The sequence below is a fragment of the Odocoileus virginianus genome, chromosome 31 (genome assembly GCF_023699985.2).
Source record: "Odocoileus virginianus isolate 20LAN1187 ecotype Illinois chromosome 31, Ovbor_1.2, whole genome shotgun sequence".
Lineage (NCBI taxonomy): Eukaryota > Metazoa > Chordata > Mammalia > Artiodactyla > Cervidae > Odocoileus > Odocoileus virginianus.
In genome coordinates, this window is record NC_069704.1 from 21,642,942 (window position 1) to 21,668,761 (window position 25,820).

At 38.7% G+C, this 25,820-nt stretch overlaps 1 protein-coding gene and 1 pseudogene across 11 annotated transcripts in view; one reads left to right on the forward strand and one right to left on the reverse strand.

The window, feature by feature from the left end:
- Window positions 1-25,820, forward strand: part of SPIN1 (spindlin 1) — a 79,552-nt gene that overhangs the window by 34,564 nt on the left and 19,168 nt on the right. For 9 of the 11 annotated variants that reach the window (XM_070459381.1, XM_070459376.1, XM_070459380.1 and 6 more), the window contains one exon: window positions 15,987-16,035. In XM_070459381.1, the coding sequence (XP_070315482.1) occupies window positions 15,987-16,035 (49 nt within the window). Of the gene's footprint in view, window positions 1-1,661; window positions 1,739-5,566; window positions 5,729-15,986; window positions 16,036-25,820 lie in introns of all 11 variants that reach the window. The other 2 variants (XM_070459383.1, XM_070459382.1) reach the window with 2 other exon arrangements.
- LOC110139162 (small ribosomal subunit protein uS3 pseudogene) lies at window positions 13,327-14,102 on the reverse strand (annotated as a pseudogene).

Sequence of the window (25,820 nt, forward strand, 5' to 3'; positions counted from 1 at the left end):
TGCCCACCCCACCCCCCACCCCATCCCGCCCGCTCCCCCCACCTCCCCAAATATTGCTGCGATTTATGTCAGAGTGTTCTGTTTTCCTCTAGGATTTTTATAGTACCCAGTCTTACATTTAGGTCTAATTCCTTTTGAGTTTATTTTTGTATATGGTGTTAAGGGAATGTTCTAATTTCATCCTCTTACATGTAGCTGTCCAGTTTTCCCAGCAGTACTAACTAAAGAGACTGTCTTTTCTCTATTGTTTGTTCTTGCCTCCTCACAAACCCTCAATTATATATTCTTGCCACTCACAAACTCAAAAGTGTGTGAGTTTATTTCTAGGCTTTCTATCCTGTCCATTGATCTCTATGTCTGTTTTTGTGCCAGTATCATACTGTTTGATTACTGGATCTGTAGTATAATCTGAAGTCAGGGAGAATGATTCCTCAGGTGTGTTCTTCTTTCTCAAGATTGTTGTGGCTATTTGGATTCTTTTGTGCTTCCATACAAATAAAATTTTTTGTTCTAGTTCTGTGAAAAATACCATTGGTAATTTGAAAGGAATAGCATTGACTGTAGATTGCTTTGGGTAGTGTGGCCATTTTAACATTATTGGTTCTTCCTTTCCAAGAACACAGTATATCTTCAATTTCTTTTCATCAGTGTTTTATAGTTTTTGAAGTATTGGTATTTTGCTTCTTTAGGCTTTATTTCTAGACAAATTCTCTTTTCTAATGCTTTATTATTATTTTTTGATATTTATTTATTTATTTGGCTCCTGTTAATGGATCACAGCCTTGTCGTGGTGAAGAGGCTTGTGTAACTAGAGATCTCTTCAAGAAAACTGGAGATATCAAGGGAATATTTCATGTAAGGAGGGGCATGATAAAGGACAGAAATGGTAAGGACCTATCAGATCCAGAGTAAGAAGGGTGGCAAGAATACACAGAAGAACTATACAGAAAAGGTCTTAATGACTTGAATAACGACGACTTTGTGGTCACTCACCTAGAGTCGGAAATCCTGGAGTGTGAAGTCAAGTGGGCCTTAGCATTTACTACCAACAAAGCTAGTGGAGAGGTGGTAGAATTCCAGCTGAGCTATTTACAATCCTAGAAGATGATGCTGTTAAAGTGCTGCACTTAATTAAACGTCAGCAAATTTGAAAAACTCAGCAGTGGTCACAGCACTGGAAAAGGTCGGTTTTCATTCCAATTCCAAAGAAAGGCAATGCCAAAGAATGTTCAAATTAATGTAGAATTGTACTCAGTTCACTTGCTAGCAAGGTTATGCCCCAAACCCTTCAAGTGAGACTTCAGGAGTTTGTGAACCGAGAACTTAACGGATGTACAGACTGGTTTAAAAAAGGCAGGGGAACTAGAGATCAGATTGCCAACATGTGTTGGATCATAGAGAAAGCCAGGGAATTCCAGAAAATCATTTACTTCTGCTTCATTGACTATGCTAAAGCCTTTGACTTTGTGGATCACAACAAACTGTGGAAAATTCTTAAAGAGATAAGAATACCAGACCACCTTACTGGTCTCCTGAGAAACCTGTATGCAGGTCAAGAAGCAACAATTAGAGTGGGACATAGAACAACTGATTGGTTCCAAATTGGGAAAGGAGTATGACAAGCTGTATATTGTCACCCTGTTTATTTAACTTCTGTGCAGAGTACATCATGTGAAATGCTGGGCTGGATGACTCAAGCTGGAGTCAAGATTGCCGAGAGAAATATCAACAACCTCAGGTATGTAGATAATACCACTCTAAAGTCAGAAAGTGAGGAGCAACTAAAGAGCTTCTTCGTGAGGGTGAAAGAGAAGAGTGAAAAAGCCGGCTTAAAACTCAGTATTCAAGAAACTAAGGTGACATCCGGTCCCCTCACTTCATGGCTGATAGATGGGGGAAAGTGGAAGCAGTGACAAACTTTATTGTCTTGGGTTCCAAAATCAATGTGGACAGTGACTGCAGCCACAAAATTAAGACACTTGCTCCTTGGAAGAAAAGCTATGACAACCCTAGACAGTGTATTAAAAAGCAGAGACATCACTTCGCTGAGAAAGGTCTGTCTAGTTAAGCTACGTTTTTTCCAGTAGTTACATATGGATGTGAGAGCTGGACCGTAAAGAAGGCTGAGTGACGAAGAATTGATGTTTTTTAATTCTGGTGCTGGAGAAGACTCTTGAGAGTCCTTTGGACTGCAAGGAAGTGAAAGTGGTCTATCCTAAAGGAAATCAACCCTGAATATTCATTGGAAGGCTTGATGCTGAAGCTCTCGTACTTTGCCTACTTGTTGTGAAGAGCAGACTCACTGGAAGGCTTGATGCTGAAGCTCTAGTAGTTCACCTACCTGTTGTAAAGAACAGACTCATTGAAAGAGACCCTGATGCTGGGGAAGATTGAGGGCAGGAGGAGAAGGGGGCGACAGAGGTGAGATGGTTAGTTAGCATCACCAACTCAGCGGACATAAATCTGAGCAAACTCCAGGAGATGGTGGATGACTGGGGAGCCTGGTGTGCTGCCGTTCATGGGGTCACAAAGAGTCGGACATGACTTAGTGACTGAACAGAAACAACAATACGTTTATTTGGCCTCACCAGGTCTTAGATGTGGCCCACAGGATCTTCGATCTTCATTGCAGCATGGCAGATCTTTTAATTGCAGCATGGGAACCCTTATTTGCAGCATATGGATCTAGTTCCATGAGCAGGGATTGAATGCAGGCCCTCTGCATTGGGAGCATGGAATCTTAACCACTGAACCCCAGTGAAGTCCTTAGAGTCTTTTTGATGCAGTGGTAAATGAACTTGTTTCCTTAATCTCTCTTTCTGATACTTCATTGTTAGTATACCGAAATACAAATGATTTCTGTATATTAATTTTGTATCCAGCAACTTTATCACATTCATTGATGAGCTTTAGGAGTTTTCTGATAGCATCTTTTAGGATTTTCTATGCATAGAATTAAAAGTGACAGTTTTACTACTACTTTAAACTTCTAAAAAAGCTTTGGCTAAAAATGTATTTATTGTTTCTGTCATGATTACTATATAATATTGAACATTTGAGCCAAGTAATGCAGCATGGTTACCTTTTTTTGGTACATTATGTTTTTCTTGGAGTTCTGTGATTGCTTTACTTTTTTTTCTATTTGTTTAAGTTTCTTTGCAAGTTGAAGTCTCCTAGAACCTCTAACAGCTTTATGAAACTCTCAATATAATTTCCTGCCTGCCGAATGTAATAGATAATCCATCTGTCCTTGTTTTTCTTAAGAGAGTTTTTTCTAGCACCTTCTGTCATTTTCTATTCTGTTGATTATTCACTTGATCTGATACAACATTGTCATCCTTGGAGTTTCTTTTTCCTCTTTTATATGTTAGGTTCTCCTTGGTTGCTGTGCGTTTGTTTCTTAGTGTGTACTCTTGCCTAGCTAAAGCGTGTACATCTTTAAAAGTTTCATGAATAGGCAGTGGATGAGTTGGTTGTTAGAAATCTACAGGTGTAATGTATAGTGATTCATTCATATTCTTTACTTTTCAGTTCTCAGATTTACTGAAATTGTCTCTAATAACAATTTTCAAAAATGCATATAAAAACGGCTTCCTTGGTGGCTCAGTGACAAAGACTCCGCCTGCCAATGCAGGAGACATGGGAAGATCCCACCTGCTAAGGGGTGATCAAACCCGTGCGCCATCACTGTTGAGCCTGTGCTCCACAACAAGAAAAGCCACTGCAGTGAGAAGTCTGTGCGCTGCAGCTGGAGAAAGCCTGTGCGGCCAAAAATAAATAAATAATGAAAGTAAATTTAAAAAAAATGCTGATTATTTTGAAACTTGTGTCTGGATGAGCTTGTTAACAGTTTGAGTGTATATAGTTTTTCTTGCCTGTCATTGTTTAGGACAATTCAAGTGACTGTACTGTTAGGTGAATCATAGAATAGTTTATTTTGTAAATTACGCTAGTTTTTCCTCACTTCAATCAATAAATAGATGTAGCTGAGGCTACCTAGTGAAAGGTCTTGTTCTGTTTTCTGCTGGAAAATCTGTGATCCTCAGATGGGTGATATGAACCACTGTTGATAAGAAACTAATCTTGGTGCCCAGTTAATATATACATACCTACCTATTCTTCTGTTACTTGCATTTTCCACTAAACAGTATGTAGTGGTGACCTCTTCTTAGCAATGTATAGAGAAATGGCTCAGGGTTCATTACAGTTGAATAGTATTCCATTGTGTAGAAGTACGAAGTTAGTTTGTAGAGTAATCATTTATTTGCACATTTGTGTTGTTTCTACTCTCCTGCTGTTGGAAATAATAACTGCAATGAATAGCCTTGCCCATTTGTCTTACTGCTGTCATTAGGATAGATTTCTTGAGGTAGCACTGAGTCAGATCTTAAATGTATATGTAACTCTGCAAGATACCATCACCTTCCCCTGTATGGGCTTTGTACCACTTTGCATTCCCACCAGCAAGTAATTTGCCAGTGCTTCTTACACAGTCTTGCCAGTGATGTATGTCGTCAGCAGTGTAGATTTTTTTTCCATCTAATGGTCAAGGAATGGTATCACTGTAGTTTTAAAGGCCTCTTTGGCCTTTTTCTGTTCTTGTCTCACCCATTTTTTCTTCTCTGCTTTCTGAAAGTCTTTAATGTCAGGGATACTAACTTTTGTCTGCATTATGACTAATTTATCTTACACGCCGTTGTGTGGCATCAGCCTCTTAGGGAAAACCTTTCTGAGCCCCTTGTCTCTCGCTCCCATCAGTGTGGGTCTCTTAGCCAACTTCTCAGGAGTGGTGCTGGACTTCTGACGTGGTTTCTTGAGCCCTGTGTGTCTGCAGTGCTTTTCTCTCAATTTCTGGACTATCTTCCTATAATTTTGAGAGATTTGTTTAAGCTGTAAATTTTTGAGCCCATACGTGAATGTAAATGCCAGTTGGTAATTTATCTGATGACAGAATTCAGGCTTTGAAGTAATTTTACCTCAGTTTTGAAGGCATCCCTTACCTCTTGTTAATCTAGCCCAGTGTTGATGGTCAAAGAATAAGTCTAGTGCCTCTTTATTTTTTATAAAGAATTTTTAAAACTAGACTATTTTTGTAGAGCAGTTTCAAGTCAGCAAAATTGAGCCACAGGTACAGTGGTTCCTCATACATCCCCTCTCTTCAGTGTTTCCCAGCAACAGCATCCCACACCCAATTGTGCTTTTGTTAAATAAATGCCTTTGTTACAATGACACATTGTCATCCTAAGTCTGTAATTCACTGTAAATCAGTGAACTCTTGGTGATGTACGCTCTGTGGGTCTTGACAAATAAGTAATAGCACAAATCCACCCTTAGAGTATCATAAAGAGTGGCTTCACCGCCCTAAAATTCCTCTTTGCTGCAGCTATTCATCCTGGCCTCCCCTTTAACCTTTTATTGTCTGACATTTCATTGTCTCCATAGTTTTTGACTTTTCCAGAATATCATATAGTTGGAGTCATAAAATATGTAAACTTATCAGGTTAGTATTACGGATTTAAGTTTCTTCCATGTCTTTTCATGGCTTGATGGCTCTTTTTTCTTTCAGTACTGAATAATCTGTTGTCTGGATGTAGTACCAAGTGTTTATCCATTCACCTACTGAAGGATGTCTTATTGATTGCTTCCAAGTTTTGGCAGTTATGAATAAAACTCCTGTGAACATCCATGTGTAGGCTTTTATATGGATATAAATTTTCACCTCCTTTGGGTAAGTGTCAGGGAGCATAATTTCTGGATCATATGGTAAGAGTTTTGTTAGAAACTGCCAAATTTGCATTTCCATCAGTTTGAAATGATAATTCCAGTTGCTTCACATCCTCTCCAGCATTTGGTGGTGTCAGCTTCACCATTCTCATAGGTATATTAGTGGTGTCTCATTGTTTTGGGCCTGTATTTCTCATACAACCTATGGTATAAAGCATCTTTTCATATGTTTATTTGCCATCTCTGTCTTCTTTGATGAGGTGTATATTAAGGTTTTTAGTTCATTTTTTAAAGGTTGTTTATAATCAGTTTGTTTTCTTGTTGCTGAAGTTTAAAAGTTCTGTGTATGTTATAGATAACAGTACTTTATCAGATATGTCTTTCACAAATGTTTTCTTAGCATCTTGACATTGTCTTTCATAGAGCAGAAGTTTTAAATTTTAATTAAGTCCGACATCAGTTATTTCTTCCATGGATTGTGCCTTTGGCATTGTATTGGGTTGGTCAATATGTTCCTTTGGTTTTAAAGTAAAAATAAAAGACACTTTTTTCATTTTTGCCAAGAACTTTATTGGACAACATATTCATTGTTTTTTGTTCCACTACCTTCTGTGACTTTTTTAGGCAACTTCGTAATTCCTTCTTTCCAAAACTTTGTATCTTCTTGAGCAAAGAACTGTTCCAGGTGCTTTTTACAGTCTTCCAGGGATTTGAAATTGTTTCCATTAAGAGAATTTTGTAAAGAGTGAAATAAATGGAATTTTGAAGGTGCAGTGTCTGGTGAAACGGTAGATGAATCAGAAGTTCCCAGCCAAGCTGTTACAGTTTTTGCCTGATCATCAAAGAAACATGCGATCTTGTGTTATCGTGATGAAAGATTATGTGTTTTCTGTTGACTGATTCTGGATACTTTTTGTCAAGTGGTCTAATTAGGAGCAGTACTTGTTGGCATTGTTCGATTTTCCAGAAGGAGCTCATAATAGAGGACTCCCTTCCAAATCCCATTGTATACACTATATAATCTTTGGATGAAGACCAGCCTTTGGTGTGGTGGTTCCTTTTGCTTGCCCCACAGTCTCTTCCCATTATTATTCAGTGTCTATTTTTCATCGCCCATCACAGTTTGTTTTAAAAACGGAATGTTTTCATTATGTTTAAGTAGAATTGCTTGCAGAAATACCATTTCTTCATGTGGCTTCCCTGGTGGTCCAGTGATCAGGAATCCACCTGCCGCTGCAGTGAACACGGGTTTGGGCCCTGGTTTGGAAAGATCCCATACGTTGTGCTGCAACTACTGAAGCCCACACGCCTAGAGCCTGTGCTCTGCAGTGAGAGACGCCGCTGCAGTGAGAAGCCCTTACACTCAACTAGAGAGTAGCCTCCATTTGCTGCAACTAGAGAAAGCCGACGTGCAACAGCAAAGACCCAGCACAGCCAAAAATACATTTTTTTTTTAATAAAAGAAGGTTTTTCCCACTTAACTTATGTGAAACCCAAATATCAAAGTGATTAACATAACCAAGCTGGTGCAAATGATTTTCAGCACTTGATTTGGATGTTTTGAGTATGTTGGCTGTCTCCCACATGGTATAACATTGATCTTTCTCAGTTAATGTTTGGGTTTAATGTCTGTCAACTTCAACTGGTCTACCTGATAAGTCACAGCACCTCCTCCATACACTGCACAAATCAGTGTGTTTTCTTGAAATAATAAAGTTTTCTTCTGTCTTCAGTATTTAAAAATGACTGGAAATGGCTACACAAAATTTCACCAATTTTGATAAGCTTTTTTTTTTAATGCATACTGAGATGACAACTGTCACAATACAGTCTATCAGAATTGCTTCAAATGAAGTTAAAGACAGCTAAGCACTACTACAGCCATCTTACAGGAAAACTGAGTGAACTTTTTGGCAGACTCAGTATCTAAAATGTGTTTAACATAACCAAGGTTATCTAGATTTTCTCCTATTACTACCTTTTAGGGATTTTATATTTTATTTTTAAATTTTTAATTTAGTTTTTAATTTTACATTTAGGTATATGGTCTATTATGAGTTCATTTTTGTGATAGATATAAGGTCTGTGTCTAGATTCACTTCTGCATGTAGAAGTCCAGTTGTTCCAGCACCATTTGTTGAAAACACTGTCTTCATTTATATTACCTTTGTTCATTTGTCAAAGGACAGTTGACTATTTATTGAGGATCTCTTATGGGCTCTCTATTCTGTTTTTTGGGGGGGGAATCTGTTTGTTCATTATTTCACACTGTCATGATTTATGTAGCTATATAACGAGTCATGAAGTCCGGTAATGTCCTCGTTTTGTTTTTCAACTTTAATATCCTGTTGGCTATTTGTGTCTTTTTGCCTCTCCATATAAACTCTAGAATCAGTTTGTTGATATCCTCAAAGTAACATGCTAGGAATTTGATTGCGATTGCGTTTAAAATCTATGGATCAAGTGGGGAAGAGCTGACATCTTGATGATATTGAGTCTACCTGTCCATGAACATGGAATATTTATCCATTTAAATGGTTCTTTAATTTCTTTGATCACAGTTTTGTAGTTTACCTCATGTATATATTTTGTATGTGAAATCAGTAGTGATGTCTTCTTTCATACTAGTGATTTGTATCTTTTATTCTTAGCTAGCACAGCTAGAGATTTATCAGTTTGGATCTTTTTGAAGAACCAGGTTTTGATTTTGTTGGGTTTTTCTCTGTTGACTTGTGAATTTAAATTTTGTTGATTTCTAAGTTTTATAATATCTGTTTACTTTGCATTTAATTTGCTCTTCTTTTTCTTGTTTCCTAAATTGGAAGCGTAGATTTTTGGTTTTAAATCTTTCCTCTTTTCCGATATATGCATTTAGTCCTATAAATTTTCCTTTAGTTAGTATCAGTCGCTCAGTCATGTCCAACTCTTTGCAACCTCATGAACTGTAACCCTCCAGGCTCCTCTGTCTATGGAATTCTCCAGGCAAGAATACTGTAGTGGGTTGCCATTCCCTTTCCCAGGGCATCATCCCAGCCCAGGGATCATCTTCTGCATTGCAGCCAGATATTTTATCATCTGAGCCACCTGGGAAGCCCAAATACCCCTTTAAGCACTGCTTTATCTGATGATACAGATTTTAGTAAATTTTACTTTCATTTTCATTTAGTTGAAAATATTTTTGTGTTAAAATTTCGTCTTCAAACGATGTATTTAGAAGTGTGTTATTTAATCTCTGAGTATTTGGGGATTTTCCAGCTGTCTTTCTGAGTGTAGATCTCATTGTGATCTGAGGATATTTCTTTTATTGTCTTTTAAATTTGTTAAAGTGTGTTTGACGGTTCACAATATAGGCCCTCTTGATGAATACTCCAAGGGATCTTGAGAAGAAGGTATATTCTTCTGTTGTTGGGTAAAGTGCTATATATATGTCAGTTTTATCCATGTGATTAATGGTAGTATTGGGTTCAGCTATGTCTTTTTCCGATTTTCTTAAGGCTGAAGCTGTCCATTTCTGATATAGTGAAGTGTTTTCAACTGTGACAGTGAATTCATGTATTTCTCCTTGTAGTTCCTATCGGTTTTTGCCTCAGCTAGTTTGATGCTCTTTTGTTAGGTACATACACATTAAGGATTGTTATGTCTTCTTGGAGAATTGAGACCATAATCATTATGTAATGCTTTTCTGTATCCCCAGTGAATTTCTTTGCTCTTAAATCTCTCTCTGAAATTGGCAGCTCAGCTGGTAAAGAATCCACCTGCAATGCAGGAAACCTGGGTTCGATCCCTGGGTTGGGAAGATCCCCTGGAGAAGGGAAAGGCTACCCACTACAGTATCCTGGGCTGGAGAATTCTGTGGACTCTGTATAGTCCATGGGATCACAAAGAGTCAGATACAACTGAGTGACTTTCACTTTTACTGGGAAGCCCAAATACCCCTTTACGGGCTTTCTTTTGATCTTCATTACCTTGGTACCTCTTTCTCCATCTGTTTACTTTCAATCTGAATATATCTTTGTTTTTAAAGTGAATTTCTTATGGAAAATCTACAGTATGGTATTGCTTTTTCATTCAGTATGACAGTCTCTCTATTGGAGTGCTTACTTAGACCACTGGCATTTAAAGAGGTTATTGGATTAATATCTGCCATTCTTATTGCTATTGCTATTTTCTATTCATTGCCCTTGTCCTTTGTTCATATTTGTGTCTTCTACTCTTTTCTGCCTTTTAAGGTTTTTTTCTTGCTTATTTATTTATGGCTGCACTGTGTTGTCATTACTGCACACAGCCATCCTTCTAGTTTCTGTGAGTGGGTACTACTTTCTAGTTGCAGTCCTCAGGCTTCTCATCGTGGTGACTTCTCTTGTTGCAGAGCACAGGCTCTCACGGCTTCAGTAGTTGCTGTGGACTTCAGTAGTTGTGGCACTTGGGCTCTGGAGCAAGCAGGCTTCAGTGGTTTTGGTAGGTTGGCTCAGTAGTTGTGGCTCGCAGGCTTAGTTGCCCTATGGTACATGTGATCTTCCCAGAAAGGGATAGAACCCATGTCCCCTCTGTTGGTAAGGCAGATTCTTAACCACTGGACTACAAGGCAAGTCCCCTTTTATGGTTTTAATTGAGCATTGTGCTTGATTCCCTTTACTCTCTTACCTTGTCAATTATACTTTATTTTAAAAAGACTTTTTTAGCTCTAGAGTTTGCAATATACAACTAATTCTGGTACACTGTTAAATAATGTGATAGAGCTTCCCTGGTAGTGAGAATATCTTGCAGCAGCAAAGTATTCTAATTCTTCCATTCCAGTCCTTTATGTTATTGTCTTTCACTTACATATAAGCTCCATAATCATCTAGTACATTGTTGCTAATATTACTATGAACAAAATGTTATCAGTTCAATTAAAAATCAGAAAAATAAAAGTTTTTGTATTACTTTCATGTATTCTATTTCTTTTTTTTCATATTCTATATCTAATGTTCTTTTTTTATGTAGATCTGAGTTTCAGAGCTATCTTGTTTTTCTCCTCTTTGAATAATTTCTTCTAACATTTTTTGGAGGGCAGATCTACTAGCAACAGATTCCCTCATCTGTGTTTGAGCAAGTGTGTTTCTCTCACTTTTGATGGATACTTTTGCAGAATATAAAATTTTAGGTTTTTTCTTTCTTTTCACTGTAAATATTTCACTCCAGTCTCTCTTTGCTTCCATGCTTTCTGAGGAGAAATAGGATCTGATTCTTAATTTTGCTTTTTTTTTTCTTTATTCTGGCTTCTTAAGAGGTTTTTTTCTTTATCTTTGATTTTTTTCCTCACATTTGAATATGAAAAGCCTATTTAGGTTTTGTTTTTGTTTCCTTGGCACTTTTCCTGGTTGGTGTTCTCTGCACTTCCTTGTCTGTGCTTTGGTATCTGACATTAATTTGGGGCAGATTGTTATTACTTTACATATTTTTTCCTGTTTCTTTCTTGTCTTTCTGATATTCTCATTATGCACATATTATACTTATGTTGTTGTTTAACAGTTCTTAGATATTCTGTTTTTCCCTGCATTTTTATCTTTTTCTCTTTACTTTTCAGTATTGGAAGTTTCTGTTGACATATCTTCAAGCTCAGAAGTTGTTTCCTTAGCTGAGTCTACTCAGTCTACTAATGAGTCTATCAAAGCATTCTTCATTTCTGTTTTGGTGTTTTTGATTTCTGCTGTGTCTTTTTTTTAAATCTCTTCGATTTTAAAAAACCCTATTTTGGTTATGCTGGATCTTCTCTAGGACTTCCCTGGTGGCTCAGATGGTAAAGCGTCTGCCTGCAATGCAGGAGACCCAGGTTCCATCCCTGGGCTGGGAGGATCCTCTGGAGAAGGAAGTGGCACCCCACTCCAGTACTCTTGCCTGGAAAATCCCATGGATGGAGGAGCCTGGTGGGCTACTGTCCATGGGGTCGCAAAGGGTCTTCTTTGCTGTGCAGGCTTTTCATTGCAGTGGCTTCTCTTGTTGTGGAGCGCTGGCTGTAGGCCAGCGGGCTCAGTAGTTGCTCTTCCTGGGGTCTATCTAGAACACAGGCTCAATAGTAGTAACATAGGGGCTTAGTTGTTCTGCGGTATGTAGGATCTTCCCCGACCAGGGATCAAACCCATATTTCCTGCATTGGCAGTGGATTCTTTACCACTGAACCATCAAGGGAGCCCATCTGCCATGTCCTTTTGTTTTTTTCTTAGACATTCCATTTTTCTGCTTATATTACTCATTTGTTCTTGTTTATTGTCTACTTTTTTCACTACAGCCTCTTTGAGGGTGGAGATATTGATTACTCTCCTCTGTACTAAGGAGGAACTTTGAGACCAGAAGTGAAGTGGGCATAAAGTGCGATTATGAAATTTCGTGTGGGTTGACAGGATCAACTGGACGGCCATCCACAGGCATTTGCAGCTGCACCTCATAATGCTGAAAGGGCTCTTGTAGAGATGCTTCGGGTAGATTGGATCTCTTCTCAGTCTGTGTCTTCTTGTATGAGCTGCCCAGTTCATTCAGTGTATGTAAACAGGCCAGGTGAAATTAAGGGGGGATGGCTCTCTTAGCATTTGGGATCATGCTTGACAGTTTTTATATGTGAAGTAGAATGGACAGTCTTGCACAGATCAACTGACCATATGTATCCTTTTTCATTTATCTTTATAGAATTGTTATGTAATTGCAGAAACTTACGTTTAAAAACTGCATGTCTTGATGTAATGCCAAGGAGAGAACTTTGCAGATAACCCAGAAGCCTTCTTCCTCCACCCAGGTGGATTATGTTACTTAGTGTGAATTTTGATCAATAGGGTATACACTGCTTTTGAAGCACTCTGTAGATATTGATAAGTTGTTGTTTTCTTATTCAAAATATTTGAATTTTCATTGTGACTTTGTGTTCGAAACATGAAGTTTTAGAAGATTGTTTAATTTTCAGATATTGGGGTATTTACAGATATTTATTTCTAATTAAATTCTGATGTAGTCAGAGGACATCCTTTGTATGGTTTCACATTAAGTGTATTGAGAGTTTGTATTCTGAGTAGCATATAGTATGGTAGTATCTGGGTTAATGTCCCATGTGAACTTGGAAAAAAGGTTTATTTTGGCATTACTGGATTGACATTCTGTAAATGTCATCTAAGCCTAGTTGGCTGTTTGTGATGTTTAGGTCTTCTATATCCTTTTCTTACATTCCTACCCACTTGTTATATCAATTACTGAGAAGTGTTTATATTTTTAAATATGAGTATGTCAATTTTTCTTATTCTATCAGTTTTTGCTTTATATATTTCCGTATACTATAATTAGGTTTATATACTTTTAAGATTGTTATAGCTTCTTTTTTTTGTTTGTGTAGTTTGTTTATTTTTGACTGTGCTACATGACTGTGGGATCTTAGTTCCCTAGTTCCCTGACCAGATACTGAACTCAGGCCCTCAGTAATGAGAACTGGAAGCCCTAACCACAGGACCACCAGCCCTGTTGTGGCTTCTTTTTTTTTTTTTTGTCTTTTAAAAATATTTTATTAAAGATCTTTATAGAGCAACATCCAGGCTCCAGACCCAGGGCCAAGGAAATCTGTCTTGCCTTGGTTACCGACTAGGGCATGGCAGGCAGCTCTGGCTTCCCACTTCTCTGTTCATGGGGTCGGTAGGCAGCCTTTTCATCTCTGGGTTCCACAGTGTTTCCGTGAACAAGCAAAGGCTTCTTAGGGCCAGTCTTACCGATTGGGTCCCAAGGCAGCATGATCTTTACCTTGATGCCCAGCACACTCTGTCTGAGCAGCGCGTGGCGTGTGGAGGCGTCAGCATAGTAGTTAACAGAGTTTCCGCTGTGGATCATGAGGCCATCCACAAACTTCATGGATTTAGCCCTCTATCCTTGGAGTTTTCCAGACACCATGACCTCACAGCCTTTGGCCCCACGATGAACCTCAGCACACCATAGTAGGCCCTTCGCACAGCAAGGCCTCCTAGGAGTCTGTAATACAGAGACTGCCTGAACAATGGCACACAGACTTCTGTGGCTGCCTTTTCAGCATATAGCCCTACACTGTCCTCAGGGAAGCCACATCTCTTCTGAACCACAACAGACAATTCCCAGATTCGCCAGCCCTCCTCACCAAGAACATTCTCTGTCCTTGTGGCCATGATAATGATTTCTGTCCTGGTTGGTGTAACTCGGACCTCAACTCCAGAGTACCCATCTTCAGCGTGAGAAACTTGTTCAGTCCAGCTTTGAAGATGCCATCTTCTTCAAAGACAAACTTTCTCTTCTTGGAAATCTGCACTGCCATCTTGCCTCCCACACCCTGGAAAGGAAAGAGTGTTGCGGCTTCTTAATCGACCCTGTTATCATTTTGGAATATCCTTTTTGATGCCTGCTACCTTTGATTTTAATAATTGTTTATTCTTTCTATGGTCTCTTAATTGATGTATTTAAACTATATTTAGTGAAATAATATTGTTGGGGTGGAAAGATTTTTGCTGTATATAGTATTCACAAGTAGATTATTTTCTTTATCTGAGCAGCACTTTAAAGATTTAGTCCACTGTTTTTTCTGGCCAACATTGTTTCTGACAACAAATCTGGAGCAACTATTTTGTTTCCCTAAATTTAAGATGTCTTTTATTGTTTGGCTGTTTAAAAGTATTTTCTGTGTCACTGGTTTTCAGAAATTGGTTAGGCTGTGCCTTACTGTTTTTCCCTTTGTTTTTATCTTACTTTGACTTCATTGACCTTGTTGGATCTGTGTTTATGTACTTATCACATCTGAAAAACTGCCATTATTTTTGTCAGACTTTTTGTTCACCCCTCTGTCCTCTTGTGGAGTCCATTTCATTTTGCTGGGCCAGTTGATCTTGTCCTAGAAGTCACTGAGGCTGTTTGTGTTCTATTTTGGATATGTTGTGTTACAATGTCTCACATTCACTGCTTTTTTTGTGGGGGCTGATCTGCTACTAACCACATCCAGTGGGGTTTTTTTTCTTCTTCATTTTGGATCATGTATTTTTCATCAGTTTCATTTCTTTCTTCTCCTTCCCCCATTCTTCTGTTTTAAGTATTTATGTCTTCCTTTAACTGTTTGAGCATAGTTGTTAATCATTCTTTTAGCATCTTTGCCTGCTAATTACATTGTTTTGGTTAAAACCTATTTGCTTATGGGGTTACAGGCTGCTGCTTTCCCACAGACCTAGTACTTGTAGTTGGGATGTTGGACGTCTGAAGTATCCAACCCAATTGTGGAGCATTGGGTTTTACTGGTGTCCTTTACTGAATATTGGAGTTTTGTTTTGGCAAGCACGTTCTGGGATGTGTCTGTAGCAGCTTTTCTTAGGGCTGCTTCATCCTCCTGCCAAGGGATTGTCTTTATGGTTTCTCCTGATTGTCCTGTGTGTTCAGAGAGGTGGCGAGATGGAGTCTGAACAGCTCTCATGCCTTTGCAAGTTAGTATCTCGCCACAGACTGAAGACCACCATGCCTTTTCCAGAGGTTTGGCCCCCGTGAGACCTCTCCCCTTGCCGGCACTCTGACCCACGACTCCCAGCCCCCCGCTTCCTTGGCTTCCATCTGGCTCTCCGTGGGGCTCAGCCTCCATGTTCTCGGTTACTCTTTCGTGCGCCACTGTCCTCAGGTGCTTCTTGGGGTGCCCTTGCCTGGTGTAGGGCTCCTTGTGTGGGTTTTCTGCTCCCTGGCTCCGTAGTCCTGTGCTGCCTGTTGTCCTGATGTTTGGATCCAGATGTTTCACATTTCTTGTCCCATTTTCTAGTTGTTTGTGGCAGGAAGATGAGTTCTATACCTTTTAGTACTTTATGACTAGGATTGTCACTTTTTTTGGCTGTAGTTTTTATCCATGTGATTTTGCTTTTTTTGTGTTTCATGGCCAATTTAGGCCGATAAGCTGCTCTTCCTGTCATTTTATCTTCCCAGAACCCCTTATATCTTCTGTTTAAAAGATAAGTAAGCAAATGGTTTTCTTACATTTTGCCATTTTGGGTTTTTTTGTTTGTTTGTTTTTTGGCCGTGTCTTGTGGCTCGTGGTATTCTGCAGAGTCCCCTAACCAGGAATGGAACCTGGACCTTTGGCAGTGAAAGCACAGAGTAGTGCAGAGTCCTAACCACGGGGCTGCCAGGGAATTCCCTTGTGGTTTATTTTAATTTCATACTTTATATGGCAGTTTTTCATAAGATAACTTTTTCCTGAGTTTGAACTATTTTTCAGTCCAGTTTTCATTGACGTATACTCACTTCTCTTTTAGGCCATGCTGGTGTATCTGCAAGCATGATGAAGAAAAGGACATCCCACAAGTAAGCGGTTCTGAAACTTGCCTTTTTATTTATTTTTTAACTAATTAATTTTAATTGGAGGATAATTACTTTACAACATTATGATAGCTTTTGCCATACACTGACATGAATTGGCCACAGATGCACGTGTCCCCCTCCTGAACCCCACTCCCTGGTCCCTTCCCACCCCGTCCCTCTGGCTTGTCCCGGAGCGCTGGCTTTGAGTGCCCTGCCTCATGCGTTGAACTTGCACTGGTTGTGTGTTTCACAGAAAGCTGCCTTTTCAGAGAGCACGTTGTGGCCTTTGGTTCCATGGGCGGTGAGGTCACCTCTGTGAGGCCAGCTCTTGGGCCCTCAGAGCAGCCAGCCTCACGTGGAGCCTCGCCGCACACTGAGTGTGCGCTCTCGTCCCTGTCTCTCGGGACCCAGCTAGCACTCTGCCAGGCACACTCACCTCTTCGTAACATTTTCAAATGAATGAGGATATTGTAATGTACAGAAAGCATATTCATGTTGAAAGATAATTTTAAGTGACAAATGTGGTATGAATCTTAAATTCTGTAGGTACTAGAGTGTAAAAGCAACTTTTTTCCTTCCTGCAGTTTTTTTTTTTTTTTTTGGTGTGTGTATAGTTATGTCCAAAAAGAAAGTTGAGTTACTATCTTAAACAACAATATCCACTTTTACTGTGGTACTAAACATCCACCAGTACTAGTGATGGCTACTGCACCATGAAATCCTCTTTAATAAATCAACTATGATTGTATGAGTGTTCATCATAAGATTGTTAAATATGGGAGACCCTCATTGACCCTAGCACCTCGCAAGACTGATGATACAGTTATTTTCAAGTTATTCATATTGAAATGCTTGCGCCCCTCGGTCACCACTCTAATAGTCAGAGGAGAGTGTGAGGGTCCCCTGGGCTGTTACAGAAGGTCTGGATGAATAAAGGTGCCTTTCATTAATTGTTGGTAGTTAAACCAAAACATGTCTCTATTTGACGGAAAACTTGGAAATGTAAATATATCTGATACTCAGTTTAAGAAATGACTTGAAAAGTAAAAATATGAAGATAGGGCGAGTTCTGAGGTTTGATAAAACATTTCTCAAATTTCACTTATTTGCCCACCATCTTCACAGTTCTGTCATATCTAGTGATCTAATAATTTATGTAATGTATCTCCCTCCACTCATTATCTTTACCATAAGTAGTAAACCATCTCTTGGCGTAAATAGAAGATATTGGAAAAAAAACTTACATACAATGGGAGATGAAAGCAAATTACACATTTAACTTTGCAAAACTAGCATTGTTCATCTTTTTTCCCCTAAAAAGGAATAAATATGTATGCATTTGATTTTTGAAGTTCGTATGTGTACAGCTAAAGAATCTCTCATTCCATCTGTTACATGATGCAGGAAATGTGATCTAGGGCTTTAATATGAGGTGTGCTTGTCTCACTTAAAGAGTAGCAAAAAGGAGAAGTTGAAAAGTTATCAGTCATTTTCCTATTTTTTTCTGATGTCAGTGCAAGTCTGAGGATGGGTGGGGTGGAAAAAAACTGAAACAGAAGTTTCCACATATCACAAATGAAAGCTGTTAACTGTTGTCCTTGAATGGGTAAGAGGGAATGATGGGTGGTGAGAGACTGGCCTTGGAGTGGGAAGCCCCACTGGCCCAGCTGTGGGCTTTACCAAATTCCCTTGTATGCCTAACGCTCAGCTTAACTTATATTAAGTCATGGTGTTGGACTGGAGTAGTGAGGTTTTTGGGTTTGCATTGCAGATGAAGTGTTTATAGCAAACAAATACAGGAAAGCAGAGCTTGGAGCCTTGCTCTCCTTACCTGCCTCCATTGTGGCCCTCCAGAGAGTAAGGCACTAAGACTCTGTGTGCAGCCAGTGACCGGTGGTCATGCCTCCTCCTGCTTTCCATGTTGGTACAGGGGGACTGTGCAATAATAACTCCATGTGCAGATGCCTCTGCTTGCTTGAGAGAGTCACAGGAACCACCCAGGAGACAAGGGCTGGCAGAGCCCATGTCCTGCAGATGGCACCTCCTGTCTCCGTGGGTGTGAGGGGATTCTGGTAATCAGGTCCAGAGTGCTTGGAGCAGTGTCTCTGCGCCCAGAAGTGTTGCATAGGTGAGCCTTGTTCTCATTTTTTTGAAGTAAATAGAAACAAACTTTTGTATTTCTTGTGAGCCAGGGTACTTGGTGTCTTTTGGGGACTAGTTGGTGGACATTTCTTTTCTGGCTTCCCAGGAGGTGGTTTGGGAATTACGTCTTCACTGAAGGTACATCTTGAAGGCAGGTGTAGTTGGGGGACAAATAAGGTGCATGTAGCTGTAGTGATTCTTTGTTTTAGTTTTTGAATGTGGGTCTGGCTTCCTTAATTTGGACAGTCGATAGATTTACATTTCAGGGAGGTGTGACTGGGCTTTGGTATCTTTTCCATTAATGTACATTTGGAAAATTAATCAGAAGCTGTTAACACACTGAATTGAGGATTTCCAGGGAATGTTTTCCTTTTTCTAAGACACCAGTACTAGTCACTAACCAAGGCTGTCACTGTGCTCCTTCCCCTCCTCCTCCTCTTGTCCCTCTGGTAGTCTCATTCATGACATCCCCTGTCAAGTAGGGACCTCGAACCCTTGTCCTTAGAGAGTCTGCAGTCATCACATCTAAGAAATAGCTAGGATTCAGAAACGGGACAGTATGATTCTGGAACTTATAGTAACTGTTGATACCACATCCTGTTTCCTGAACTGTATGTTTTGTTGTCTCATATATGAAAAGTATTTCTGTCACAAGCACACAGACCTAGATCACAGTTGGAGCAAGCATCTAGATGAACCATGGTATTGACCATCTTAAATTGGTCAAATGTGGAGGCATTTGGATGCTTGCCGTGGACATCTCTGAATACACTCAGTGTGCGCCCTGTGTAGACAGATTAATGAAAAAACCAGAGTGATTTGGGTAGAAAACTTGACTTTCTCCATCCTGTTTTGTATTGTCGGTTTAAGCTGGGAATGCCAGTTTCAGCTGTAGAACTCTTAACGAACGAGCAACAAGTACTAGAGAAGCAGTTTTTTTTTTTTTTTTTCTTTATTTGCTGCGGTGCATCTTGCAAAAAGAGTTATTTTGCCTTAGTTTCTTTGGAAATCTGCTGGAACACAGTAAGGAAGTTGCTTTTATCTCACAATATTAAAAACACTAAAAAAATAAGGAAAAAGGTCAGTTAATTAATTCGTATACCAAAAGTATGTAGTATGTGGCAGTCATTACTGGTTTATTATAGGAGAATTATGATAGTTGAAAATGTAAGAAGTACAGTGCCTTTAAATATTGACTATAAAAGTAAGATATTTACGGATGAGAAATGGCAGTCAACTTAAGTCATTAAGGGAGTCTAGATAAAGGGTGAAAGGTCTTTTAGCACAGATTTTGTTTCTTAAATCGACATATAATTGAGTTATACAATGTTCTAGGTGTACAACATAGTGTTTCACAATTATTAAAGATTATACTCCATTTGTAGTTATTAAAAAATATTGGCTAAGTTCCTTATACTGTACAGTATATCCTTGTTTGTTTTATACACAGGAGTTTATACTTACTCTCCTGTTTCTGTTCTGCCCCTCCACCTTCCCTTTCCTTACTGGTAACCACTAGTTTGTTCTCAGGAATTCTTTTCTTGATGACAGAATAATTGGAGTGGTACTTTCGGTACCATTATTTAAAGTATTGAGCAAAGTGCAGAAATGTTTTCTATAGTCTTGGTTTTCCTTTTTGGGAACATGGATGTACAGAAGTAACTGTCTATTCTGGATCAGTTCTACTACCAAAGGTGTGGTACCTAGGTCAGCAGCACACTTGGAAGCTTGTTAGAAAGTCTTTGGTTCTTCTTCAGACCTGCAGAATAGAATGGAACCCAGAGTTTCTGGAACAGGACTTGGGTAACTGTTTTTAGAAGCTGTAGGTGATTTGATGCATGCCTAAGTTTGAGAAGCACTGGCCAAAACAGTCGTCAGAACTGATATTTTAAAGCACATCAGATAACAAAGTCAAGTTGTTTGGAAATGAATATACACAATTACAGCAATGAAAGGTGATTGGATGCTGTATACTTGGTCACCATTTACTCCTGTTGAAACTACAGGAAAAGCTGTTTATAGCTTATGGAGATGACAAGGAAAGTGATTATAGATACTTAATTCTGGTTTCTCTACTTTTATCCTTGAATTGTTTGGATCCTGACATAATACAGCCTTTTATTTGCCCTTGGCTCTATAATTCCATATGTCCTCAGTTGAAAGAGATGTCTTCGTATTTGTTTATAGTGTTGCTGTTTATGGACTACCTGGTAAGTGATAGTTAAGAACACTTTAGACTTTTTTCCCCAAGAAAATTCGAGACACTAAGGCTATTAAAAATAGCATATCCAAGGAGAACATATAAAGCAAAATCACCATATTCCAGAAACTCTCATTTAAATGAGAAAAAGTTATTTAATTTAAATTGTTAATCTCACATCCCTTTTTTTTTTTTTTTTTTTTAAATTTTTATTAGTTGGAGGCTAATTACTTTACATCATTACAGTAGTTTTTGTTATACATTGATATGAATTAGCCATGGATTTACATGTATTCCCCATCCCAGTCCCCCCTCCCACCTCCCTCTCCACCCGATCCCTCTGGGTCTTCCCAGTGCACCAGGCCCGAGCACTTGTCTCATGTACCCAACCTGAGCTGGTTATCCGTTTTACCCTAGATAATACACATGTTTCAATGCTGTTCTCCTGAAACATCCCACCCTTGCCTTCTCCCAGAGTCCACAAGTCTGTTCCATACATCTGAGTCTCTTTTTCTGTTTTGCATATAGGGTTATCGTTACCATCTTTCTAAAGTCCATATATATGTGTTAGTATACTGTAATGGTCTTTATCTTTCTGGCTTACTTCGCTCTGTATAATGGGCTCCAGTTTCATCCATCTCATTAGAAGTGATTCAAATGAATTCTTTTTAATGGCTGAGTAATATTCCATGGTGTATATGTACCACAGCTTCCTCATCCATTCGTCTGCTGATGGGCATCTGGGTTGCTTCCATGTCCTGGCTATTATAAACAGTGCTGCGATGAACATTGGGGTGCATGTGGCTCTTTCAGATCTGGTTTCCTTGGTGTGTATGCCCAGAAGTGGGATTGCTGGGTCATATGGCAGTTCTATTTCCAGCTTTTTAAGAAATCTCCACACTGTTTTCCATAGTGGCTGTACTAATTTGCATTCCCACCAACAGTGTAAGAGGGTTCCCTTTTCTCCACACCCTCTCCAGCATTTATTGCTTGTAGACTTTTGGATAGCAGCCATCCTGACTGGCGTATAATGGTACCTCATTGTGGTTTTGATTTGCATTTCTCTGATAATGAGTGATGTTGAGCATCTTTTCATGTGTTTGTTAGCCATCTGTATGTCTTCCTTGGAGAAATGTCTGTTGAGTTCTTTGGCCCATTTTTTGATTGGGTCATTTATTTTTCTGGAGTTGAGCTGGAGGAGTTGCTTGTATATTTTTGAGATTAATCCTTTGTCTGTTGCTTCATTTGCTATTATTTTCTCCCAATCTGAGGGCTGTCTTTTCACCTTGCTTATAGTTTCCTTTGTTGTGCAAAAGCTTTTAAGTTTCATTAGGTCCCATTTGTTTATTTTTGCTTTTATTTCTGAAATTCTGGGATGTGGGTCATAGAGGATCCTGCTGTGATTTATGTCGGAGAGTGTTTTGCCTATGTTCTCCTCTAGGAGTTTGATAGTTTCTGGTCTTACATTTAGATCTTTAATCCATTTTGAGTTTATTTTTGTGTATGGTGTTAGAAAGTGTTCTAGTTTCATTCTTTTACAGGTGGTTGACCAGTTTTCCCAGCACCACTTGTTAAAGAGGTTATCTTTTTTCCATTGTATATCCTTGCCTCCTTTGTCGAAGATAAGGTGACCATAGGTTCGTGGACTTATCTCTGGGCTTTCTATTCTGTTCCATTGATCTATATTTCTGTCTTTGTGCCAGTACCATACTGTCTTGATGACTGTGGCTTTGTAGTAGAGTCTGAAGTCAGGCAGATTGATTCCTCCAGTTCCATTCTTCTTTCTCAGGATTACTTTGGCTTCTCACATCCCTTTTTGTACTGGCTTGTGGGATCTTAGTTCTCCAACCAGAGGTTGAAACTCGGTTTTCAGTTATGAAAGTTTGAAGTCCTAACCACTGGACCACCAGGGAACTCCGTGTACTGTTCTTTTTAAAAATGTTTATTTTCTGTTCTGTTCTGTTTATTTTTGGCTGCACTGGATCTTTGTTGCTGCAACATGAACTTTCTCTAGCAGAAAGCGGGGGCTACTGTGGTACACAGGCTTCTTATTGCAGTGGCTTCTCTTGTAGATCATGGACTCCAGAGCACGAAGGGTTCAGTAGTTGCAGCACACGGGCTCAGTATTTACAACCTCCAGGCTCTAGAGTGGGGGCTCAGTAATTGTGATGCGTGGACATGTGGGATCTTCCCGGACCAGGGATCAAGCCAGTGTCCCCAGAATTAAAAGGCAGGTTCTTAACCACAATGGGACCATCATGAAAGCCCTATACTGCTGTTAGATTGACCTCTGAAGAGATATAACCATCTAAATGTGTTTTTTGTATCTTCTGCCAGTTATCTGACATGTTCTTATTGTTTACTTTTATATATACTATTTCAACTCATGTAAGTAAGCTTTAATTTTTATTAAAATTTTTCTTACTGATGTTTGAATCTGAATTAGTGATTAGAATTTAAAAAACATAAAAATTTGTTTAATACGTAGTTTCTAATTTCTCTAGTTTGGAAAATTTCAAATACACACAAAAATAAAGTAGTATATATTTCTTCAATCTTAACATTAAATAGTAATTACTATTTTAACATATTTAAAATATTTTAAAGCAATCCTTGTAAACTTTGGCTGTAAATGTATTTGAACAGTTTGGACGTTCAAGGAGCAGTCATTGGAAAGCTTGGCTTATGATTTTTAAAAGTATTGTATTATTCTAATTACTGTTTTTGTCTTTAGTATTCATTGAGGCATCCATTCATTCCTTTCTTTTTTCTTTTTCTTTTTTTGGGGGCTGCACTTTGCTGTGTAGCTCCTAGTTCCTCAAACTCGTGTCCCCTGCAGTGGAAGCTCAGAGTCCCGACCACTGGACCTCCAGGAAGTCCCATCTGTTCATTCTTTCCTGCCTCTACCTTTTTGATCAAATTAGATTGTTCATTAAATAAATTTGGCAAAAATGGTATCTATATTAGATCTTTAATTCTTAATTTAGAATTAGTGAAATGGTATTCTAAAAGTGGAATTACTCTTGACTAAAAAGGCAACAGAAATAACATTTGGAATTTATAATGCTAATATGTATAAATCTATTTTTATATGTAGTTTCTTGCAGAATTAGGAATCCATTGCATTAATTTAAGCATAATTACAAATTGTATTTTATCTGCCTATAAAAGTAAAGTACTTAAGTCATAGAAAAATTTGAAAATAACAGGTGAATGCAGAGAAACGCAACTTAATTATTTTTGATCCACCGTCATCCAGAGATTATGCCTGTTAATAATTTAGTGTATGTTTTAAAAGTTTTTCCCTACATACCTGTTTGGATGATTGTGTATATTTTAAAAATGTCTTTATACCTTTTCTGTGATTTTAATAGCTATGTAGTTATTCATCATATGGAGATAGTATTACTTATAAATCAGTGAGACCTATTGAACTTTGTATCCAGTTTCCCGTGGTACAAACACTGCTCAGAACATACTGTTTGCTGTAGTTTTCTGCTTGTCCATTGTTTTCTTTTGATCAATTCCTAGACATGAAATCACTGAGGCAATGAGTGCCAGATTCTTTGCTCATTAGGAGGGTTGTATTTATTCTATAACAGATAGAAAATAGTACTTCACCATAATTTTCATTAAGTTTGCAGTTTTTGTTATTGATATAGAAAGATCATTCCACCAACAGATCAGAACACTGAGAAATCTCTGCAAGATACACAGCAGACAGGAATAGATTTATATCAATATAAAAACCAAGCTAAGCTAAGGACCTCTGAACAACTTTGAGCTGAAAAAGAAGACCTGCAAAAAGTTGACTGTTCAAACTAGACCCCTAGCAGCTGTTCAGGTCAGGGACAGCACAGGCTGGCTGCAGTTACCTTTGTCATTACAGGTGAGAAACCAGTTGCATTAGGCAGTAGGTGTTTGCCTTACCTCCCCTGGCTTGAAGTTGCCACACAGTCTCAGCTCCTCTGAAATTACCTGGGTCCTGGCTGCTTTATCAGAGCCTATACACCATACTCAGACATCAGAGACCCTGACTTGGCTTGAAGAAATACATCTCAGGTACAGATACCACTTTATATCTTTGCTTGCATCTGAAAATATGGCCACCAAGAATCGTCAGGCACCTGAGGAACTCTGACAGCACCAAAAAAAGTCATAGAACAGGAGAGTTAACCTTGCTCTCCTGCAGGTGTGAAGAATGCTGCCACTCAGATGGCAGCAGATGCAACAAAGACAAGGCTGAACCCAGAAGCTCATAAGGAATCCAGAAAAGTGAAAATTATCCTCATATCAGATGTTGCACTCATTACAAAGAAAATTCATTTAAGATAAAGAAATGATCAGTTCATAGAAATAAAAAATTTTAGTTAAGATATTCAATAGATAGGCTGAAATTCAAGCCTATTTTACCTAATTCAAGAAATTGACCGAGTCCTAGTGAGGGATACTTTGAAACATGTCACCAGTCCTAGTGACATTTCAGAATCTAGTAACAAACAAAATTCTAAAAGCAGCTTGAAGAGGAAGATGGGTTACCCTCAAAGGAGCAAGGGTCAGATTGGCATCTGGTATCTGTGACTCTGAAAGAGAAAAGACAATGAAAACACTTTTTTGCAATAAAGGTACTAAGGGCAAAGGGCATTTGAGCCTGCCTTGCATACCTAGGCAAGTCAAGGATGAGAACAAAATAACAGTATTTTGAGGCTTGCAAGAATTTGTAGTTTGGATTTGTGAACCCTGTCTGACTACCAGAGAATATATCTATAAAGACCAAATATACATGAGAAAAAAATAAATGCTGCAAAAGTTTGTTGCAAAAAGCAACAAAAATCCTCTTTTTTTTTTTTTTTTTAAACTACTAAACAAGGGATTATTTTTAAAAAATTATTTTTAAAATAGTATTAACCTGTAGGCAGGTCAGGAAGCAACAGTTAGAACTGGACAGGGAAAAACAGACTGGTTCCAAATAGGAAAAGGAGTATTGTCACCCTGCTTATTTAACTTATGTGTGGAGTACATTATGAGAAATACTGGGCTGGATGAAGCACAAGCTGTAATCAAGATTGCCAGGAGAAATATCAATAACCTCAGATATGCAAATGACACCATCCTTATGGCAGAAAGTGAAGAAGAACTAAAGAGCCTCTTGATGAAAGTGAAAGAGGAGAGTGAAAAGGTTGGCTTAAAGCTCAACATTCAGAAAATGAAGATCATGGCATCTGGTCCCATCACTTCATGGCAAATAGATGGGGAAACAGTGGCTGACTTTGTTTTTTTTTTTTGGACTCCAAAATCACTGCAGATGGTGATTGCAGTCATGAAATTAAAAGACTCTTACTCCTTGGAAGGAAAGTTATGACCAACATAGACAGCATATTAAAAAGCAGAGACATCACTTTGCCAACAAAGGTCCGTCTAGTCAAGGCTATGGTTTTTCCAGTAG